General features: G+C 39.6%; 1 protein-coding gene across 18 annotated transcripts in view; it reads right to left on the minus strand.

Annotated features, from left to right (window-relative positions):
• The window catches only part of AKR1D1 (aldo-keto reductase family 1 member D1), a 98073-nt gene that overhangs the window by 20972 nt on the left and 52822 nt on the right, over positions 1 to 24279 (minus strand). For 14 of the 18 annotated variants that reach the window (XR_007479366.1, XR_007479364.1, XR_007479365.1 and 11 more), the window contains 6 exons: positions 17706 to 17873; positions 14079 to 14195; positions 10611 to 10688; positions 6537 to 6659; positions 1019 to 1128; positions 169 to 334 (listed from right to left, as the gene is read on the minus strand). Coding sequence is in view for 11 of the 18 variants with exons in the window: in XM_049715100.1 (XP_049571057.1) it covers positions 169 to 334; positions 1019 to 1128; positions 6537 to 6659; positions 10611 to 10688; positions 14079 to 14195; positions 17706 to 17873 (762 nt within the window). In the remaining 7 variants the exon portion in view is untranslated. The remainder of the gene's footprint in view (positions 1 to 168; positions 335 to 1018; positions 1129 to 6536; positions 6660 to 10610; positions 10689 to 14078; positions 14196 to 17705; positions 17874 to 24279) is intronic. The other 4 variants (XM_049715103.1, XM_033432382.2, XM_049715102.1 and 1 more) reach the window with 3 other exon arrangements.

The raw sequence follows: 24279 nt of genomic DNA on the forward strand, positions 1-24279 counted from the left end.
TGTCTCAAATTCAGCTAAAATTAAATCCAGGTGTGGGTGGAGGGGGTCAGGGAGCAGGTATAAAATAACATATGAAGGCATTGCAACTTTCTTATTAATCTGAACACAAAATTCTCTCTAAAAAAAATAATACCCTACTTTTTACATTTCCAGAAGCAGTTCTCTTACTTGAAAGTTTTCTTTGATCCTTTCAGGGTTAAAGCTTTTAGGAATGACAACCACTCCTCGCTGGATGTTGAAACGCAAAACAACTTGAGCTGCTGTCTTATTGTATTTTTTCCCCAGTGAGTTTAGAAGTGCATCCTTTAACAAAGGTGGGGAAGACACATTCACCCTTTAAAAAAAAAAAATCGAAACATGCATCATATTTAGTCCTAGTAATGAGAACCAGCGGTTTACCAATCACCCTCCTCCTCTGACCCCCATTCACCTGGTAACCTATCCAGAACACTTCAGGTCACCTGTAACCAACTTCTCTGAGTGCAGAGTATTCAGAAGACTTGCTCTTAGTCTGAGAAGATCAAGACAGGCAGATTCAGAGCTGCCTCTTCCAGACGGTAAATAATATTGCTTTCATGGATCTTATAGAGAGAATGGGTTTGGAAGTAGGCATACAGGGGAAGGCAAGAAGACTGAAGTAGAAGAAACAAAGGCACAACTCTTGGAATCATCTTAGAGTAGAAAAATTTCTACTTAAGTCTGTGGAATGCATCACAGTAGAAGTGTTGCCACTGAATACAGAGATTTCAAAAATTTCGGAATATGGCCATAGAGACTCTTTGTCAAATAATAAGGTACTGGTAGGCACTTCTACAGGTAGAGTCTAATCAATTATTACAACACCTCAGTGAGGAAGGTTTTGTTAGCTGTAATTTGCATATGTGGAGAATGACTTGAAGAAATTACTTCCTTAAGATCACACAGCTGAATAGAGTCATTTCAGTCAAGTAATTTACATTAGCCTCATACTCTACACCAAGGAAATATACTTCCTGAGGAGACAGACAGCATTACTTACCAGGATGGATTCCTAGAGGTCCCCAAAGGGCTGTATGCAATAATGACAATGTCATGTTGTTGGCAAAATTTCAAGAGTTTTGGCTGGGTGAAATATGGATGGCATTCAACCTATGTGGTTGCATTGGAGAGCAGAGCACAAAATTAAGGGCTTTTGGATGAATGCAATTTTATATAGTTTGAAAAAAGTTCTTCAATAAAATCGACTGAAAAGTATTCTGGATAGCAAGGTAAATCTTACATATTTTTCCCAACAAGGAAGTTTACATTGTTTATATATCGGTGAGATGAATTAAAACAAGGTTAGTGAGGTCACCATCTGTGGGTTAATCCTAAAATAATTGGGGGACAAATTCAATTTTTACAGCTATCGGTTTAAAACTTTAAGTGAACAGATTCAATTATTTATAGTAAATATTCTAGCAAATACAATTTTCCATAACAAACACGCAGTCTCAAGGTTCACATTACAGTCTTGGTAAATAGAAGTGACATGTTGCAGAAGCCCTCTGTCCCTCACTATCAAACATCTATGAATATTTTCACAAGAGGTAGAGTGTGTATAAAACTAAATTTACAGATGAATTTTGTCTTCTTGGTGGAGAGTTCTTTACACCAAGTGTAAGCCTAGTTTCATTTTCTGTATCTTACTGACAGGATTCCTGCACTAAAAACACATGTGTCAACAAAAGTTCTTCTCAAAGTTTCTTCTTAAACACTACGGTAGTTTTTGACCTACGTGTTTGCTTTCTTTTTAATTAAAATCAACCAAGTCTTAATTAAAATATTTTAAGTATATAATTATTATTTTCACTATCTAAAGTATTAAATACTTGACAAGTTACATTTCTAGAAGGCACAAGAAAATGCTACTGATGAAGTGGAAAGGTAAACTGGAACTCTTAGAGGTAGGTCTTCTTTCCTTTTTCTAATTTGATAAACTTTCTTTTTCCCCCTTGTCAGTTTCTCCCATTTCTTCTTTTTCCCCTGCCCCCTCATAATCTTGATCCCTCCTTTTCCCTAAGACACTTTTGTTTTCTCCCCCACTTGGGAACATTTCTTAATTCTAAAAAGTGACACACAGTGTCCACAGTACAGTGGTCCTTAGGTATTCACGTAGGATTGGTGCCAGGACACACACCCCCACCCCAGCAAACACCAAAATCCGGAGATGCTCAAGTCCATTCTATGAAATGGTGCAGTACAGTGGGCCCTCTATATTTGCGGGTTCTGCATCCATGGCTATGGAGGGTGGACTGTATTTCTTTCCCTTACCCTCTCCCACTCCTAGCATCACTCTCCCCCTTTGGTCTCTTTCTCATTTTCTATCTTATTGGTACACTAATCTTTTCAAACAATTTTTTTCTTTTTTATCAGGTCATGTCATCACTTAAAGACTAAGTGTGAATTCCTTACTTTCGTGCCTGCCTGCCTGCACCAAACACATTTACTTTTCCCCACAGGGACTCCTTTCTAATCAGTTGGAGTGCTGTTATGGTCTCTGGCCTAAATATGTGTATGCACATGTGTATATAGCATGTGTATTTACCTATATACATATATATGTGTGTGTATTTGTGTGTGTGTATACATATATATATATAAACACAAAATGTATACATAATAAGGCTAATACAATTAAAAAACAAAACAAACAGGAATATCCATTCTGTGAACAAATTCAGGAGTTTACAGAAAGTTGCATTGGGCAACATACTAGAAACCCGTACTCAACAAAAATTTGAGTTAATGTAATATAAACTCAAATATATAATATGTAATATAACAAAGATCTTTGCATAGATAGTTTTTTGATAAAAAACTTGAGGGCATATGGCTAAAGGACCACTCAGTGAAGGAAATTCTAGGGATGGAGGTGAGGGTGGGGGTGGGAGAGGGTAGGCTAACATGACCCAAGTGCGTATGACCTCAGAGAGTCACATTCCTTCTCTTCAGAGCATCTGTCTCAGTTTCCAATTACATATAACTTTCCTGACTTCATTAGTGTATGATCCACGAGAGCAAGGACTATATCTGTCTTTGGTCACTTTTGCATGCCTAGAACCTAGCACAGTGCCTGGCATAAGGCAGGTGCTTGATGACCATTTGTTGAATGAGTGAAAACAAGAGTTATACAGCAAGGACAAAGCCAGAATCTTAGGAAACATCACTCTTGATGCTGCAGACTGTTGTAGGCTGGGCTTCGTATGGGGTACAGCTGGTCATTTCTGGCTGGGAGCGGATGCTCAGTTTAAGGTAGAGGGTGGTGATGGTTCCTGACGTTGCAGGGCTTTGATGTCATCCTTATTTCTAAGGAGAAGGGTACCTAAGCACACTTGCCTTCTTCTTTGCTAGGGACTGCTTAGAGCCCTTTGTGAATGAGCCAGTGGAGCTGCAGTATTTACTTTTCCTTGTTTGCTAGGTAAAACTGATGTAAGTCGTCAGCGTCTTGGTGTGTCCGGGGTTTTACAACACCCTTTGGTAATGCTGTAGTTTTAGATATCAAAATCTCACAGGGTGAAGTTAAGAAGCTGGACAGAATCCATGAAGGAAAATAGCAAAAGTCCTTTCATTAATTAACCCAACCTCTTCTGTCTTTCCATGAAAAACTGCATTGAATTTTCATTTCATTAATGAAGTCACTCAACAACTATTTACTAATTTCTGTGTCAGGACACCTGTGAGTTAGGCATGGTGAATAGGATCAGGAAAAGCTGAAGAATGTGGAAAGTTTCCTTACTCCTTCCCTTCTTCTTTCCTTCCCTCCGTCCCTCCTTACCTCCCTTCTTTCCTTCGTTCCTAGAGTTAGGTGTTGCAACTTTGTATGAGATTAAATGGCTTGAGATAGATCCACAGTCCCCTTTGAACTGGGCTGGGAGAGCACTGTATGACGCTAGGAAGGCTTTCAGACAGTCTAAGCCAGGGGCGGAGCCTGGAGGGATATTGCTTCAGATGGACATCGCTTCAGATGGACATCATAGGGAGTACTAAGGAATCTTGGATTGCTCAAGCTCTGAGAACGACTATAGAGTGAGGTTATATTCTATGTCAATTTGTTCACGAAGTCAATGAAAAATATAAAATTTTGCAAATTTCACGTTAGATTTAGTGTAATGGGAAAATTAGTTTTGAAATACGTGAATTTTGAATCAGGCAAGCCTTCAGGTATGTATCCCTTGCACATGAAATGTGTCCACTCTGTCTAATGCCCAAAATATGCTCACCATATTCCTGGGTTGAAAGCTGCTCATTTTGTATCTCTGGAGTAGAGAGGGTCCTACCAGGGCATAGGGTCATGGCTGGTGGCTGGGAGACCTGCACTTTGACCTTGCCAGCTCTAGAGTTTTGACATATTCTGCTTTCAGACACGACAGGACACATGAATAGGTTCAGGCTATGATCTTCCAACAAGCCTTGATTCTCTTTCAGGGTATATTTGTGAAGCTGATCGACATTCTTGTGCCAACAGATCAGGGTATTTCCTCCTTGGCATGAGGAAACACACTGTCAAATTTTCACTATTTTTCATTCTCAGGTCGAAAATCACCATCTGTCTCTGTGCATTTGTAAGAAGAAAGCTGCTTGTCACTTCAACATTTTTAGAACAAAATATTGTTCTTAGGGGTGCAGGAAGGAGATGTGAAGGATATGCTGGGTAGGGGATTGGTTAGGAATAAAGGGATGGATTGAGATCAACGAGGAAGGCAAGTGTTGTTGCTCTCTGTTCCTGAGAGCATATGATATAGCGCTAGCTGAGGTATCAGTTTGGAAGTGGTACTTCTAAATATGGCAACACTTCTATTTAGCTGTGGGCTACTGTCATGATGTAGGTAATTCATTTTTTCTGTTATGAATCCTTTTGAGTTTCTAATAACAATGAATTCAACAAACAAGTCCACCATAATCCAAGTTTGTGAATATTTACCAGTTCCAAGAGCATTTTTTAGTGCAGCTTAATGTTTTATGAAGTAGAGGGAAGAGGATGTCATATCCCCATTTAACAATAGTATTTTGTTGTGATTATAAGAGTAATATATGCTCACTGCAGAAGACTTGAAATACAGAAAAGCATAAAGAAGAAAACAAAATTTACTTGTAAAATTCACAGCCAGAGATAGCCACGGTTAGCATTTTGATATATTTCTTTCCAATATTTGCACTTTTTAAATAATATAATCGCCTTCAAACTGTATTACGTTTTGTATCCTGGTCTTTCCACTTAATATCGTGGCCATTTCTCTTTTCCTCAAGAGTGATTCAAGAACATTTTTTGTTAAGATTTCACATATTATAAATGTTTTAAAGTTTATGTAAACATTCCCTGAATTTTTCATATTTATGTTGTTTCCTTTTTGGTGTTTATTTTTATTTTTATTTTTTTTGCCATGATAAACAGTGCTGCGACAAACACACACATAAAGTGCTGTGACAAACACACATATGGGTGTTCTGATTTTTTTTCACAAGGATGGATTCCTAGAAATAGAAAACTAAACACTTTTTAAGACTCTTGCTACTTATTGCAAAATTGCTTTTCAGGAAGGTTGAACCAATTTGCATTTGCCAGCACTCCATCACTTGCTTACATGGAACACTATATTAAAAAATAAAACAGAAACTTTGCTAATTTGATACACAATACAAAATTACACTTAAATTTAAATTTCCATAATTACTAGAGCAGCTAAATATTTTTCATATGTTTATCAGTCTTGCAATCTGTCTTCTGTGACTTTCTGTTCATTTCTTTTGAGCCTTAGTATTTTTCTCATTGATTTTTATTAGGCTTTTAATTCGTAAGGACATGATCCCCTTTTTCTGTTATATTTTTAGATATAATCATCTAATTTTGTTTGCTCTTTGTTTCTAATATTTTTAGTGTTTAACATTTTTACACTATTACATGTATTGGTTTTCTTTATAATTTTCCCATGGCTTCCCTTTCTATCCATAGCTCCAGAAAACTAAAATTCTTTTGTAGTATTCACAAATAATTTCTTGTTTCTTCTTTAACGCCTGATCAAAGGGACACTTTGGAGTATAACATGAGGCAAAGATCTATATTTGTTACTATATAACTATCAATTTTCCCCACACTATTCACTGAAAAATCAATTCCTTTGTCATTAGTTTGTGCTATTTTATTTTACATTAAGTTTTTATTTTATTTGAGACTGTTTCTAAGGTATTTCTTATTTTCTATTTATTTGTATGTTGGTTCTTGTGTCATCTTACATTATTTTAAATACTCTGTGTGTCAATGTCTGGTAGGTTTTGTTCCCCTACATTATTATTTTTCTTCAGAAAAAGTTTGGGTTACTTTTTGGATTTGGACTTTCAAATCTTTTTTCTTAAGAGACATGAATTGACTTGCCCACGGTCTAATGATGAGATACACGTAAAGTGACCACAAGACTCCCTGACTCCTAGTCCAGGATTCTTTCTGTTGAGTAATGGATCCTCCCACATTCCCCACTCCCCACACCCCCCCTCCCCTCCCTCCCCTTGTCAAGCTGTACCTGGTTGCTGACTGGCTTATGCTTAAGTCCTGGTTTGTTCAGAATAAGCTCCAGCTGCCTACGGTTAAAATTGGATACACCGAGGGATTTCACCAAGCCAGCATCTTTGCAAGCTTCTAAAGCCTGTAGGGTAAGAGCCAATGGGTCAAGAAAGAAACCTCAACACAAGCAGGAATAAACATTTATAAAGGTGACTGTGCATTCTTTAAAAAGTAAAGTCCCCGGGGTATATTAATAGGCATTCTGTGAACTAAAGAAAAGTGGAGGAGATAGGCAGGAATTCTGTAATTGAATGATTTTGGGGAAATGTTGTATATCATATCTTCCCCTTGTATTTTCATAATGTATACCAGCATGATAATAATGATCTTATTTCTTAAAATATGTTGAGGTTTTCTTTATGGTATAGTACCTGAAAATTTTTATGTGTCTGGTATGTGTGGAAAATGTATATTCTCCTATTTTTGGATACAGATCCTTCTTGTTTCTCTCTCTCACATACACACGCATTATATAGAAGATTAGGTCTAGCTTTTCCTGGCTTTTCAATAATTTAGAGAAATATATCAGAAATCTCCCACTGTAACAGTGGATTTACCAGTGTCTTTCTGTATTCTATCAATTTTTGCTTTATATATTTTGAAGATATTTTATTTGGTAGATATGTGTTTAAGACTGATATATCTTCTTAGTAAATTAAATCTTTATCATTATGGTTTTTGCACTTCCCTATACATTTTAGAATCAGCTTTTCAATTTCCTTTGGGATAGTCATTGGGATTGCACTGAATCTATCCATGCATTAGGGGGGAATTAACAAACTATCTGTATTCAATCTTTCCATCAAAGAACATGATACAGTTCTCTATTTGTTCAAATTAACAAAAAATCCTCTCAGTAAAATATTGTAGTTTTAACTATATGTCTTGCATAGATTTTGTTAAATTTATCTCTAAATATTTAACATTGTTTTTAAAAAATTCCATTTCCAATTGTGTGTTGCTAGCATATAGAGTACATATAGATTCAGATTTTGTTATTTTTTCTTTATCTTATGGGTTATTTACACATATCTTCTTAGTTTCCAAATATATGATGATTTTTCAGATATATATATATATTTTTTTCAGATATATTTTTGTTATTGACTCAAATTTAATTCCAATGTCATCAGACAGCCTACTTTGCATGAAGAATATCTTTTTTTTTTTTTGCGGTACGCAGGCCTCTCACTGCTGTGGCCTCTCCCACTGCGGAGCACAGGCTCCAGACGCACAGGCTCAGCGGCCATGGCCCACGGGCCCAGCCGCCCCGCGGCACGTGGGATCTTCCCGGACCGGGGCACGAACCCGTGTCCCCTGCATAGGCAGGCGGACTCTCAACCACTGCGCCACCAGGGAAGCCCTAAGAATATTTTTAAATGTATTGAGATCCGTTTTATGTCTCAGAAAATGAACTATTTTGTGAAGTATTCCATGTGCACTAGAAAAATAGCATTCTGTTATATTTTGGAAAAGTATTCTATAAATATCAATTAGGTCAAGTTGTTTGATAATGTTTAAGTTCCTATATTCTATAGACTTTCTGTCTACTTATTATCTCAATTAACGAGAGAGGTTTTGAAATCTCTGACTAGATTATTCTTTTTCTCTTTTCACTACTCTTAGTTTTGCTTCATGTATTTTGGAGTTCTGTTTTTAGGTGCATAGATGTTTAGGATTGAACCCTTTATTATTATAAAACAAAATTCCTTATCCCTGGTAACACTCTTTGCTCTGAAATTTTTGTTGATATTAAAATGGTTACTCCAGCTCTCTTTTGATTACTGTCAGCCTAGTACATCTTATTCTAGACTTTCACTTTTTTTTTTAACCTTTTACTTTCAACCTATTTGTTTTATTATTTATTTATTATTTAAAAAATGTTTGGCTGCGTTGGGTCTTTCTTGCTGTGTGCAGGCTTTCTTTAGTTGTGGTGAGCAGGGGCTAGTCTTCGTTGCGGTGTGCAGGCTTCTCATTGCGGTGGCTTTCTCTTGTTGCTGAGCACGGGCTCTAGGTATGCGGGTTTCAGTAGTTGCAGCACGCAGGCTCAGTAGTTGTGGCGTGTGCTCTCTAGAGCGCAGGCTCAGTAGTTGTGGCGCATGGGCTTAGTTGTGTGTCTTATTATTTAAAATGAGTTTCTTGTATATAATATATAGTGGGGTTTTGCTTTTTATCCATTCTGAAAACCTCTGCATTTTAACTGGGTTGTTCAGGCTCTTTACATACACTGTGATTATTGACACCACTGAATTTAAATCCCCCATATTGCTATTTATTTTCTGTTTTTCCCATCTATTCATTTCCCCTTTTTTCTTATTTTCCTGCCTTCTCTTAGACTGATTATTTTTTATCATTTCGTTTTGTCTCCTTTACTGGCTTGTTTGCTATACTCCGGAAGCTTTAACATTTTCTCTTTATGTTTGACATCCTGAAATTTCACTATAAAGCATCCAGGTATGGGTTTTTTTCTCTTTCCTCTTTGGTAATTCATGCCTTTTCAACATCTCTGGGTTTCTTCTTCAATTATTACTTCCCTTTCTTTCTTTTTTTCTAAGACTTCTATTGTGTGGATACTGGAAATTCTAATTTTATGATTTACATCTCTTAGCTTTTCATATTTCACATTTAAAATTTTTTCTTGTCCTTTCCTTCTTCACTTGGGAGATTTCCTCATTCTGATCTTTTAAGCTGATCATCTTTTCCTTATCTGTACCCATTCTATTTTTATCCCATCTACTGCACTGTGTTTTTATTTTTCATAATTATTATTTTTGCTTGTTTTAAAAAAATGTTTTCTTGTTCTTATTTCATATTGCTGATATCTTTCTTTTATCTCCTTGAATATATTAATTGGCTAATTTAAAAGTTCTTGGTCCTCTGTTCTGTTTTTGTTGTGATATGTAATTGAGATATGTTGTTTCCTTGTGAAATAAATGCCTTGTTATTTTGGGCTCTGAGCTCATTTTCTCCTGAGGATATTAGGTACACTGTGAGGCAGTCCCTTAGAGGAGAATGCCAGACTCCAATCCTAGTCAGCTCCAATGAGGTCAGGAGTGAGTGTATGGTCTTTCGGGTGGAGAGCCCCAAACAGTAGAAAACACAGTCAGTGCCTCCTCACCCCTCAAAACAAGCCACAGTTCAGATCCTCAGCTGTAACCTAAACAGGGGGAAGTCTATTAGAATGAGATGATCATTAGAGTATCATTTCCAGCCTTTGGAGTTTGAATTGGGAGAGGCAGGAAACAACTGCCAGAGGTCAGGCAGAGACTTATGTTTTTATCAGCTTCTCACAAGTGCAAGATTTCAGTGCTGCTCTGACTTGATTCCTGAAGACATCTGAACACGAGTCCTAAGTGTCTACATGTGTGGAGTGTGTCCCAAGGCTATAGCAAGAGAGAAATAAGAGCAAAAATAACTCCGATAGTTCCTCTCCTATATTATCTTAGTGGTTGCTGAGTTGCCTTTCACTCTAGGTAAAAGCTTCCGTATTACCTCATAAACAAACCAGTTCAAAATATCTGTACCTGCCTCCCACCTAAATCCATAAGGGTTTTCGCATTATTTTCCCCTAGTTTCTCACTCTTATAATCTTGGGGAAAGAGCCAGCAGCCTGCTCAGAAATGGAACCAGAATTGTTTTTCAGTTTTTCATATATTATTTTACATTTGTTTCTTTTAGACATCATATTACTGATTTTTAAAAATTCAATTTGAGAAACCAAAAATTTGTGAGTTTATCTCATTTATATATTTTTATTTACTGTTACAGTAGAACTTATTTCCTTTACTTTATTTTTCCTCCCACACTTCTCTCTTCCTTATCTTTGGCATTCTTCTCTTCCATCAAAGCAAAATCAAACATTTTTCAGCACTCAGAAGTGGAGATTTTATACATCTTTGCTCGTGGTTAGAAATACCTGACTACTACTTTTCATTGGGAGTAAAGGTTGCAACTCTCCGTAAATCGAATAGGAATAACCAGATCACAATTTAAAAATGTACTCTTTTAACATAAGAGGCCCACTTGAACTCACCTCCCAAGTGGCACACAGATTTGACTTGTGATATAACCATTTGCCATTTTCATCTTTAGGATAGAATTCATCTCCAGGCTGTTAAAAAAGAAAAAGAAAATGAAAAAGTGTAGTTAACTTTATTTATATCTGGGGATTGAAATGATGGAATTTAAGTTGTCAGTATTCCAATATACCCGGGCCCTGGGAAACCAATTCAAGATATATATATATATATATATATATATTTTTTTTTTCCCCTCCCCCTGTGGAACTGTCCAGAAATTCATTTGTCCAACATATATGACACATTAGTCTCATTCTCTCACCCCAGCATTCATTATTCTTTATTTATTGACAGATTATTGTTGTTCTTAAGCCATGAAGTTCTCTCTTAATGATAAAATTTCTCATTAAAGAAAAGTAAAAGTTGAGAATTAGGACTTTTAGACTCAGTGTTTGGATAGTCTATCCTGGCCAAAGTTGAGGACAGCAAATTTCTTACTCTTATAAGAAACCAGAGGTCATCACTAAGGCTGAGAGGAGGAAATTCTTCAGCTAAGTATAGTTGATGAATGCAATATTCCTTAAGTATAAGGGAAATGCATAGCACATTACTTCTCAGGTCTGGCTAATCGCCCCATGGTTCTTTTCTTACCCTTTTTGGGCCCTCCAGGAGTTCAGCATCTTTTTTTCTACCTCATACACTATGTAAGTGTCAAACCTCCTCCTCTAACTTTTGGATGATACTTTCCCAATGAAGATTGACTATGGTGTGGAAATTGTCTTTCAGATTTCTCCTTTTTTGCTATATTTAAAAATGGGACCCATCTCTTATGGGCTTGGAAATGGGATAGAAATAAAAGATAATTTCTAGACTCCTTGAGTGGATGGTGGTAATCATTTCCTGAGGTTGGACAAGGAATTGAGAGTTTTGTTTTGGATAGTTTGAGTTTGAAATGACTGTTGGACAGTCAAGTGGATATTTGAAGAGAACAGAGAAGTCTCAGAGAGTGGCTCAGAGAGAGGTCATGGGTACAGATAAAATTTGGGAGTCCTCAGCATATAAAATGGTATTCAATCCATGCAACTGGATGAAATCACCTATAGAGAGAGTATGGCTCAGTAAGACAAGAATATTGAGGATAAAGCACTGGGCAAAACATTTGGAGTTTAGCAGAGAAGAAGCTGTCAAAGAATCACCAGAGGGTGATATCATAGAAGCCATGAGATGAAAATGTTTAAAGAAGGAGGCAGTAGTCAACTGTACTGAAAGAGATCAAATAAAATATGAGGACAAAGTGTCTACTGGATTTGGTTGGTGGCATAGAAGTCTTTGTAGACCTTGATAATAGGAATTTTTTGTTGTTGAAAATCAAGCAATTGGATAAAATCCGTTATATTCTTAAAAATTTTCCCTAATTTTTCACTTTGCCATCTCACCTGAATTAATCTTTCACCTGGTGATAACAATTTCTCCATGCCCTCTTTAGCAAAGATCATCTCACCTCAGTTTTCTTCTATTTCACCAAGAGCAGGAAAAAGACTCCTTTCCCCTCAAAGCCATGTAACCATTCATAACTACCCTGGTTGCCTCTGGTCTCCACGCCCTCTGGCCTTCTCAACACTAACGAGGCTTATCCCACCCCAGACTCCCTCCATATTTCTTGCCTTTTTGCACTTCCTAACTTTACTTCTGACCTGAGAGGGCTTTATATCTCCATTATGAACTCTTACTATTAATAGTTTTTACTCTCCCAAATTTTAATTAAGTCCTCTCCAAGTCTGAACCCATGTTAGACATTTCTATGATGTTCCACTGTGCTTACCTTACTAATCCCTTCATTTGGATAAACTCATTGTCTTTTTCCTCCTTTTCTGCTCCTGACTGTAAGGCATTATTAGAAGAATAACTCAACCCTCTAAAAACCCCATGCTATTGACCTTCATTCCTGTTTAGCAATAACTTCGTCTTTTTAAAATGTCTTATCATGATTTTTTGTACTTTTTGTGGTTCTGAAATTGTGCCTGCTTATTAACTTTATATTTAAAAAATAACAAAGTGGTAAAATATTTTAGCGAGAAAGGTTTTTCTTTAAAAAGAATCATGAGATTCAAAAAGCAAGTGATATTTTGGCTTCAAAGACTGATTTCTCAGTTACAGGGAGTACAGGTTCAGTTGGGAGGTATTGTCACTATACTGTGTAATTTCTCACTGTTAAAAATTTACCTTCTCTGTGTCCTTGAGCCTTGATCCTATTTAAGAATAGAAATAGAATTCCTTTATTTACCTTCTCCAAAAAGATTTTACAAGTCATTAGTCAGCCACAGAGGAGTAAATTTCATTTTCTCACTTTTAAATACAGGTTCTTTCCAAATCTGTAAGACTCAGTTTAGAACTCTGTCATTTGAATAAGAATCGAAGTTAGTTGAGTGAGGAGAAGGGCTAAGGTCAAAATCCCAAGAGTCTGAAATTAAAAAATCACTGTAGTCCACAGGACATTGCGATTATTAGGCTTGTGAGGATAAGGCAGAGGGTAGTGTAGTATAAGGGAACACGTATGAGATTGGCATCAGGCGACCCAGGATCTGGTCCCAATTCTGATGGACTTTAATCCTAAGTAGTTCATTGCTTTTCTCTTCTGTGAAATGAGGTTTTTGGGATATATAATTGCTAAGGTCACATCTTGGATGTGACCACAGAGGAGAGTTAATAAGGAAGGTGCTTCCAGAGAACAGAACGGGGCAGCCAGGTTGGCTGTGTAAAGAAATTCTGGCCACTGCAATGGCAGAGAGTCCTTGTCTTTCCTGTCCAGCAGGATCTGGTTTACTTCATGGACAAGTGGTCAGTTTTGTTTTTCAATCTCTCCTTCCCTCAGTGAAACTTTAAAGCAGCTGCTGCTCTTCAGCAGTGTATACTGGGTGTGTTGGTGGTGGTTAAACTGAGTCCGTATATTGAGAAAGTTCAAGGAAGGAGTGCATTTGAGTTAGAGGAATAGATATCACCTAGAGGTCCTGATCTTGGAGCTGCCTTCAAAAATCTGACTACTCTTTGGGTTATTTTCCTTTGGAGAGGGTGGAGTGTGAGTAGGTTTTCAGTTGTATTTATTATTTTACATTATGTTGTGCAGGGATGTTTTCGGGACTGTGTGAATGGGAAGAAGGGTGTGTCTGGATGCTGGACAACTGCAATGTGGACTACAGTTAGGAGACTACTTGTTGGTTTGATGGAGAGCGTTTATAGCTGCAAAGACGTGATATAACAGACAGTGCATTGGATTATGAATCTAGAAACTTGGGATCCAGGCCTGAGTTGGCTACACATAATCTTTCTTGGCATTTGTTGGGTTAGGTCAGTACTATCTGATTTACGGTAACAAAACATCATAATATTCTATGGTGCTAAGTAATGAATGAGCTTCCCGTACATAGATGTTGGCCCATGGTTGCCAAAGAGCAGAGGCTTTACCTTTAGGCATATGAACTTACCTTGAAAGCCATGGGTATTTCAATGATGTAAAGATCCACATAATCTAGCTGGAGGCCCCTGAGCGTCCTCTCCAGAGTTGGGCGGACCATCTGTGGGTCATGATGTGTAGCCCACAGCTGAAAGAAAAAAAGGGAGATAGTTAACTAATATCCTCATTATTATTATTAACAATGATGCAGCCCTTTAAAATTTGTTTTTACTGTTTCTTTTTTTGTGGCTGCACCGTGCAGCATGCAGGATCTTAGTTCCCCAACACGCATGCCCCCTGCAGTGGAAGAGCAGAGTCCTAACCTCTAGACCGCCAGGGAATTCCCAGCCCTTTATTCTTTACAAACACTCATACACATTGTATTCACCCATTTCATTTCACAAAAATATGTTTACGTTGCAGTGTCATCTGAGTATAGGTTGAGCTGATATAACTTGACATCCAGAGTATAACTTTATCCAAATATAGTACCAGAGATTCAAAGATCCATCTGAACCACAGAGTACCTAATTCAGCAATAAAGTCTTCCCCTGCTCTGTGCTAATTGCCTAATGGACTCTTCGCACTTTCACTTTTCCTCATTGTGTAATTAGGGAACATGTATCTGACTAGTGGTTCTGACCTGGCTTGGCACTTTACTTTCATTTCACTGATAAAAGGTGTGCTTCATCTGAGTAAGAAATATGGTTGTGTATGTGTCTTCACCAGATCCTCCACATGGTGATGGGTGGTGCAGAAGCTGGTGAAATTTTAAATTATTGCAAACGTTTAGATCCCTTTTCACTGCTCCTTTGTTCTCATTTGGTTCACTTCCTCATTTCCCCAGGAAAATTCTGCCAATCCCTACTAAGATCTGAACCAATAATGTCACCAAAATGGCGGCATGGGAGACCCCAGCCTCCAGTCCTCCAACAAAGATCAACAATTAAATAGCTATCCATGGGGCATCCCTGGTGGCGCAGTGGTTAAGAATCCGCCTGCCAATGCAGGAGACACGGGTTCGAGCCCTTGTCCAGGAAGATACCACATGCCGCGGAACAACTAAGCCCGTACGCTACAACTACTGAGCCTGCGCTCATGAGCCCACGAGCCACAACCACTGTGCCCATGTCCAACAACTACTGAAGCCCGCGTGCCTAGAGCCTGTGCTCCTGAGAAGCCACCACAATGAGAAGCCTGCACACCACAATGAAGAGTAGCCCCTGCTCACCGCAACCAGAGAAAAGCCTGCATGTAGCAACGAAGACCCAACGCAGCCAAAACTAAAATAAATAAATTTATATTAAAAAACAATAAAATAGCTATTCATGAAAAAACAAAACAAAACAAAACAGCTATTCATGAATACAAATGGGGAGATGTTGGTCAAAGGGTACAAACTCCCTGTTCTAAGATGAATAAGTTCTGGGGATCTAATGAACAGCATGGTGATTATAGATAACAATACTGTATTATATACGTGAAAGTTGCTAAGAGAATAAATGTTAAATGTTCTCATCACAGAAAATAAATGGTAATTATGTAATGTGATGGAGGTGTTAGCTAACACTATGGTGGTAACCATTTTGCAATATATAATTGTATCAAATCAATGCGTTGTACACTTTATACAAGGCCATATGTCAATTATATCTCAATAAAGCTGAAAAAGTAAATAAAAGGAATGTAGACAGCTTAACATAAATAAGAAAAAAAAGAAAAAGAAATTACTCGTTCTCTAAAGTGTTAGGTAATGAAAGATTAAGCCTTGGGTTGTCAAACTGAAGCACGTGTACCCTTGAGGTCTGTAAAACATGGGATGCTGAAGGGTACCCAGAGCTTCAGGATAAATGAATACATCTTCTTGGAGCATCAAATTTGCTTACATATTTTTGGGGAGAAAAAGCTTTGAATTTATGTACATTTTTTGCCACAAGTTAAGAGCGAGCAAAATTAGCAAAATTTGATTTTTTTCCTATGTTGGACAATAATTTTTTTTTCTTGCCTTCAGAGCATAGAGAAGACAATGTGAGAGTAGAGAAAAACGTGTTTTTGTTGTTACTGTGGGTCCTTTTGGTGTATTGGTGAAATCTCATCTAACTGAAAATTCTGTTTTATGTTTTAATCTATTTTTATTCAACAGACAGGCAGTACTAGTTCTAGGTACTCTTTAAGTGCTTTGTAAATGTTAACTCATATCAAGCCTTGAAATGAAATGAAATGGGTGATTTAATTCAGTTCAATTTTTTCATCATGATAGGTATTCCAACAGCTTTAATGGTTTACCAAGGAGATAAGAATGAAAGTTTTTTTTTTTTAATAAATTCAAAAATATTTCCAGCTTTGGGCAGGATTCTTTGGCTCAGGTCCTCAGGATATGAGTTCAAGTTTATTTTTCCCCAGAAACACTTGGTGAGTTGTAATGAGAGACTCTGTAGTAACAAAAGCTTTAGGAATCAGGCTGTAAAGGTATAACAAAGTGAGAAGCTTCAGGCTGATATTTTGGGACAGTGGCTCTACATGGCCCCTTGAAATCATAGCCCATAAGTGGCTGGTGACTTGGGAAACTGCAAACTCCTGGAGAGGCTGGAAAGGAGTAGGGAGGACGGGGTTCTGGGGAGTGAGTGAAGTCAGAAGCACCATTTTGTTCTCTTTAGAAAACTTAGGAGAATTGTATTACAAGTTCTCTAAAGTTATACAGTTTTATTCCTGCAAGGCTGCCTGTAAATATGTATCCTACATTTCCACTGGCTTTCATTTTATCATGATGCTTTATCTTTCTGATTGCTCTTCAATGGATAGTGATTTCTGGAGATTTCAATTTCTCAAAAGGTAGTGATCTAAACAAAATGTGGTATATCCATGCAATGGAATAGTATTTGGCCATAAAAAGAAATGAAATTCTGATATGTGCTACAACATGGTTGAACGTAGAAAACATTATACTAAGTGAAAGAAACTAGACAGGAAAGAACACATATTGTGTGGTTCCTTTTGTATGAAATGTCCAGAGTAGGAAAACTAAAGAGACAGAAAGTAGATCAGTGTTTACCAGTGAATGGGGGAGAGGGGTAAATGGGCAGTGATTACTAGTGGGTAAGAGGTTTCTTTTTGGAGTGATAAAAATATTCTGGAAAAGGTAGTGGTCATGGTTGAACAACTTTGTGAATATACTAAAAATGGTGAACTTTATGGTACATGAATTATATCTCAAAAAAAATTAGTGATCTATGGACAAATAGGCATATACAGAAGAAAACGCTGCCTCCTTTTAAAAGAAGTTTTGACACATGCTTATTATAACATGAACTACCTCCTTACTTCCCTTCACTCCTCAAATCAACTTTCTTTGATTTGGCTCTTCCGTATTGTCTTAAATCAATGCCCAAGTATGAAGAAAGAACTTTTCCCTGAACTTCATGGGGCTAATTAGTCCCTAAATCCTTGGCAAGATTGAGGAATTTGGCAGTTAAGAACTCACTCCTCAGGACTTCCCTGGCAGTCCAGCGGTTAGGACTCTGTACTTCCACTGCAGGGGACACAAGGAACTAAGATCCTGCAAGCCTGCAGGGTTTGGTGAGTTCAATATTCTTCAGCAGAGAAAAGACGTCAGACCCACCATGAACGTAAGTCGTGTAGGGTGAAGGGAAGACCTCACCTTTCCGCAGTAGAAGATATCCTGCCTCTGCACCTTTCCTTCTGCTATCTTCTCCCTGATGGCCTCCCCCACTTCGTGCTCGTTCTGGTAGAGGTAGGCGCCATCAACGTGCCGGTACCCCGTGTCAATGGCAATTTTCACTGATCTTGCACAGGTCCCCTTAGGGGTCTAAAATGATAGGGGGGTTGGGTTGGGGGAGAAGAGAAATGTGTCTTTTCTTTAATCATTCTTAATCAGGACACTTGGCACATACATGGTTTTATAGCGAAAACGACAAATTCGGACACCTAAAAGGACAAGAAAGACCCCTGCGTAACTGGGTAGCATGAAAGAAAGAAGGGAAAAGGAAGAGGATAGGAAGTGGGATGGGACCTGCACCCCTTGGGGGAGCTGAAGGTGAGGAGAGGTTCCCGCACCCGGGGAAGCCCCCTCACAGCGAGGAGATCAGTTGGGACAGAAGGGGAACTTTGGGGGCTACGAGAGGAGAGCCCAGCAACCTGTCTGTGGCAGGCAGGACAGAGTGAGACCTACACAGATGGTCCTCGCCACAGCCCTGTGTGCCCCAGCCTGAAAGGTGTGTCGCCAGTGTGTATGGGGGCTGGGTGCTAAAATGTGGGGTTTGGAGAGCAGACCCGGGGAGAAGACTTTTGACTGTTGACTGTGCGGAGACAGCCTGAGGGGATGGAAGTGAGGAAATCCACAACTAGGAACGCTTGTAGAGGAAACCCAGACTGCCATAGAAGCGAAGCACCATTGTTAAGTGACTTGCAAGGGGCAGGACTGCCATTGCAGCCTCTCTCCCCACATGAGGCCCCTGCCTCCCTGGGCACGGGGAAGGGCTCCTGCCAGGGCAGGAGCTCTTGTGACCCCCGTTGCTGCTGCATCCACAACCCCCTCCTCGCCGGGGCGGACTTGTGTGCTCCAGGGCAGCCTCAGGAGCAGACCCCTGTGCGTGGCCCACATGCAGAGGTGGTGCTGAAACCACAGCTGAGCCCCAGGGGCTGTACAACTAAGGAAGAAACGCTGAAGTCTCTCCTCGCAGCTGCACAATCTGCGAATTGACGACCCTGCGACCAGCTTTGTAAGCTAAGTGCCTGCAGAACATCTAAATGGACAGCAGCTGCTCCTGCAGCCAAGATGGGCCTAGCTTAACAGCTGTAGACTTTGTGGGCACTTACACAGGGGGTCGGGCCAGGCCAGAGTCTGAGCTGCCCCCATAGTGCACACAGCGGGTCCAGATCCATGCTTACTGCAATCCTGGGACATGACTTCAGTGGATCTGCGCTGGTGGCCTGGTGAAAACAATGTCTGAGGGACACTGGGGCCAACTGCAGGCATTCCCACGGTTAAGGTGGAGACGAGAGCAGTACCAACAACAGTGTAATCTAAGAGCTTGTACAACAGGTGAAGGTGACACAACAGAGCACACCCATAGGTGAACAGCTCCAGAGGAGGAATGCTCCAGTCCCACCTACCTCACACCACAGATCAGAAACACAGCTCAGAAACAGATCTGGGGGACTCTACTCCAACGACTAGGTAGCAGATCCCACCCCTGACAGGGCAGTGACAACCAGAGAGCAAAGGGGAGGCCCTGCTCAATATCCAGTGCAGGTTCTGGTCACCACAACATCAGTCACACCTCCTATCAAAGGGATAACAGCCAGCATACACTGAGGAAAGAGGTGGCAGACATTTATACTAAAAAGAGCCCTCACACCAAAAAATATTAAACCCATGCAGGCTACACAGGGATGTTCCCACATAAAAATAGCCCTCTGTGCCAGTCTGAGGGTCTGGCATTGAGAGGAAGGACCCCCAGAGCATTTAGCCTTGAAGGCCAGTGGGGCTTGAGTGCAGGAGCTCCACAGGGCGGGGGAAACAGAGACTCCACTCTTGGAGGGTGCACACAAGGTCTCACGTGCAGTGGGATCCAGCACACAGGAGTACTTCCATAGGGACCTGGGCCAGACCTACCTAGGGGTCTTGGCAGGTCTCCTGGGGAGGTGAAGGTAGACTATAGCTCACTGTGGGGGCAAGGACACTGGTAGCGGAAGCCCCAGGGAATATTGATTGGAGTGAGCTCTCCCAGAGGTCCACATTTCAGCACTAAGACCCGGCCCCACTCAATAACCTGCCCACTCTAGTGCTGGAAAGCCTCACACCAAACAACCAACAAGATAGGAACACAGCCCCACCCATCAGAAGACAGGCTGCCTAAAGTTGTACTGAGCTCACACACCCCTTGACATGGACATGGCCCTGCCCATCAGAGGGACACGACCCAGCTCCACCCACCAGAGGGCAGGCACCAGTCTCTCCCAACAGGAAGCCTGCACAAGCCCCTGGACCAACCTCACCCACCAGGGGTCAGACACCAGAAGCAAGAGGAACTATGATCCTGCAGACTGTGGAAAGAAGACCATGAACACAGAAAGTCAGACAAAATGAGAACACAGAGAAATATGTTGCAAATGAAGCAACAAGAAAAAACCCCACAAGAACAACTAAATGAAGAGGAGATAGGCAATCTACCTGAAAAAAGTTATATGACCTTTAGAAAAAAGCAAGAAAATAATTGCCATGAAAGTTAGAAGATAAATTACCTCTTGAGGGAGAGATGGTTTTGAATTGGGAAGGGGACACAGAGGGTTTCTGGGGGTTGGTATATTCTAATTTTGGATCTGTGTGGTGGTTACTCAGATGTTAGCTTTAAAAGTGTTCACCCTTCTATATATTTCAAAATTTTAAATGTTAAAAAAATAAGGAAGTAGATCAAAAATAAAAGGTAAGTGACTCAAATAAGTTCAAAACTTTAGATCCAAAGAATGTAGTAACCTGGGCATGAAACATCCATTTGTGGCCTTGGACCTACTATTTGTTCTCCTTTGTTTGGTTCCAATTGGTTGCCAAGCTTTGTAGAGTCTACCCCATGATTTGTATCCTTCAGCCAAGTTACTTCTTTTTTAGGCCCCAGCCAAATTATTTGCTTCACAGCCACCGACCAAGTTTAAGTTCTTATTATTTTTTGCCTGATTTATTAGAGAAGCCATCTCACTTGATCTCTATGTATTTTGCCTCTTCTCATTTTAATTCGTTTTAACGTTGGCAGGGTAATAGCTTTGAAATATGAACCTACTTTTTTCTCCCTGGTATTTTTTTGTTACCATCTACCCCCCCAACCCCCCCCCTCCCCGGCAAACCATTTTTTGTAGCTTGATGTGCAGCATTCATTGCCTCTGGAGAGGAATGATATAAAATGCAGAAGTCAGTTCTTGGTATTTGCTTTCTAAGAGCCAAGGCTTCTGTGGCAGGAGTGTGAGTGTGAAGGGGTCACAGGTACTGCAAAGAACTCAGGATACACACTCTACTAAAAGTAAAAACAAACACCAGCTGAGTTATTTTCTTTAACTCTTAAAATACTAGCTCATATAGCGTTTTACAAAAATATAAGTGTTGCCATTACTTAAAAATTATTAATTACTTTACAATATTCTTTGAAAAATGTGAGAAGATCAGGCCACACTGGACTTTTGTTTATGCATGACAATTAGCTGTAGTGGAGAAATTACCATCTTCATTTAGAATGGTGAGTGGAATCCCTGGTACTCTGTTTATTGTGTTTTGTACCATCAATCGTCTCCTAAGTGTTACCTGCACATGTTTTTTGTGTTTTTTTGTTTTTGTTTTGTAGCAAAGAAGAAGAAAGCATTTCTTGCACTTGTATCTACTATCAAAATGGGAAAGCAGAACAAAACTGAGAAATAGACTTGGCTCTCTAGGGCCACTTATTTACGGTTCCTGCCTGGTCCCTGGTCCCTTTAGGTAGAGATTGTGGGAACATCCTCAACTCTGACAAAGATTCTTTCATGGACCAAACTCTAATCAGGTTCTTTTGAACTCTTTTCCAACATGGACTTTCATACTCATCTCTGCTCTGTCCAAGCTTAGCAAGAATCCTGCTAAGTCAGTTTAACCACAACCTCTCACCCTCCATATCTGATCACGCTTGATATCAAATCAGGTTCCTCCTCCTCCACCATGCCCCAGGAGATGTCTAGTCACCCCACCCTGTCTTCAGCAAGAATCCTGTTAGGTCAGTTTAGCCAGAATGGCCCCGTATTCCTGATGTTTCCTCTTAGTAATTTTCTACCCACAGATTCCAACCCTGCACCTTGGTTATAAATTCTCACTTGCCCATGTATTCAGAATTGACACCAATCTCTCTTCCCTACTACAAAATTGCATCACAGTGGCCCCTTGATGTTTCAGCCTCCTCCTTAGTACTCAAGAGATTGGACTTCACCTCTCCTTTGCCCCACATACAAAGCCTTTGGCTCACTCTTCAGAGTGTGAAAACTGTTTACAGCTATAGAAATCTTAACCAGAGCCACCCAGGAAGGGATACTGGATCAGTTACAACCCCAATCTAGGCTGCTCCTGCCCTATAGCTTGGTGTTTCATGATCTACCCCATAACTAGATTTGTTCACTGTTACTTTCATCTTTGGACAAGCACTTCAGCTTTTCTTTATATTTTATTTATAAGTGTATTTATTTTTTCTGCCTTCAGTCACTCACGGATTTCAAATCCCTTGTTTCTAGTCCACTGTTTCAATCCCTGTGTTACCTAGAAAAATGCCTCATACATGGTAGGCACACAATAAATATTTATTGAACTGAATTATTGCCCATTTTCCAAAATATTTACCATTGGTCTCAGATTTGTGTCATTTGCACACTTGGTAACATTCTTGAGTTTTACTTGAAGTTTTTGATAAATACTGGTTATTAACTCATGGGCTGATACACATAAAAACCAAATTAATTTCTATCAAAGCAGAAAAACGAACAAGATTCAAAACTCTTGTCTATCGGACTTTCTCAGACAGCGATATAGGGAGAGAGACAGGAAGAAGGGAGACTTGCTGGGAGGCTATTATAGACTATTTCATCCCTGTATGAAAATATTCTGGGACTCTGTCCTAGGGAAATGGTGCATAGATAATTTGTACAGTTCAGTTTTCATTAGTTAGTGATTGTCAAGTGAGGAAATGCACAGAGTGCCTGGTGCTACTAAATGCTGGTTCCATCTCAAATTCCCTGACTCCACAGGCATGAAACACCTTAATAAGAAAGTTGGGCATATTAAGAGAAAAAAAATCTTTGTAAGTCAGGAGAAGCTAGGCTGGTTGGACTCACACAGCTGCACAATAATGTTCCTCCGGGCTGCTGTTCTACAGTTCCTATCGTCACGTGTGTGACAGTGGAGTCTCAAATGGGCAGATGCTGGAGGAGAGGTTATTGTTAGTCTTCCTTATCTCAGCCTTTCATCTCTGCTCTTACCCCGACTCCCCCTGAAGACAAGCCTAAATCTTCCCCTGGCGCCTGCTAACTTCTGTATCAAAATGGAACAGGATCCCAGGACAAATATTGACTGACTTGATTATATACATGAAATGTGAAGCATTTCAGTTAATGAGTTACCTCAGCCTGTCATTCTCCTTCCATCTCTTGTGGAATGAAAGGTTTTGAAAAGCACCTCAGGCACGCTGAGGAGAGAAGACTGAATTTTGGCATCAGATTTCATCTCTAGGACTAAGATTCTGACGTTAAATCTAATTCGGTACTTTTATTTCCTGGTGACCGACTTGGGCATGGGTACTCCTAGTGTCTGTCTCATCAGCCCTGGGTAGATGGTGAGGGAGTTGTCAGTTGTATGGCTTTGAACAGAAACTGCTGAGTGTTCCAGCTAGGAGATACTCCACCCTCCCCACTCCCCGTCTCCCCTTCAACCTAGCTCTGCCTATACCCCTCCCCCAAATCTTCCATGGTGGGCATTTTTCTTCACATTAGAGTTTCCAATTTTGTGAGACATACCTTTAGTTCTGTATTTCTGATCACAAATGTGGTTTGTGCATGCACAATCTTCATTTCTAATAATATTCCTCGAATGCCATATTCTCTAACTGCAGTAATGTCTTATCTTCTGAAGTGAGTTACAACTCTTTTTGGGAAATGACACATGAATGCTTTGGAATGTCTCCATCCTGTAGCATTTAATATTACTAGACACATAGCAGGCACTTAATAATATTTATTGGTAGATGCAGCACTTTGAGCCCCACTGAGTTCCAGGAGACAGATAGAGAGACAGAGAGATAGATAGAATGATAGATGTGCAAGCAAGGAGCCATATAATTGATAGTCATTGAAATGAGTAGAGGCATGACATAATTAGATTCATATCCTAGATGTATCATTCTATCTATCTATCTATCTATCCATCCATCCTAGGTACTTTCTGGATATATATTCCTAGAAACTTTCATATATAGAAATATATATAGAAAGTCATAGAAATATGCAGCTGCATTGACATAACATACATTTATAACAGGTAATATAGTATAGGGACTCAGAGGATAGGACCTGGGCCAAAACTGCATTGGTTCAAATTCCAGTTCTCTTCCTCACCATTATAAGTTTGGGACATTTTACTTTATCTTGCCATGCTTCAGTTTTCTCATCTGTAAAATGGTATCTCTCTCATAATGTTGTGAGGATTAAATTAG

This window comes from Orcinus orca, chromosome 9, assembly GCF_937001465.1.
Source record: "Orcinus orca chromosome 9, mOrcOrc1.1, whole genome shotgun sequence".
NCBI classification, from domain to species: Eukaryota; Metazoa; Chordata; class Mammalia; order Artiodactyla; family Delphinidae; genus Orcinus; species Orcinus orca.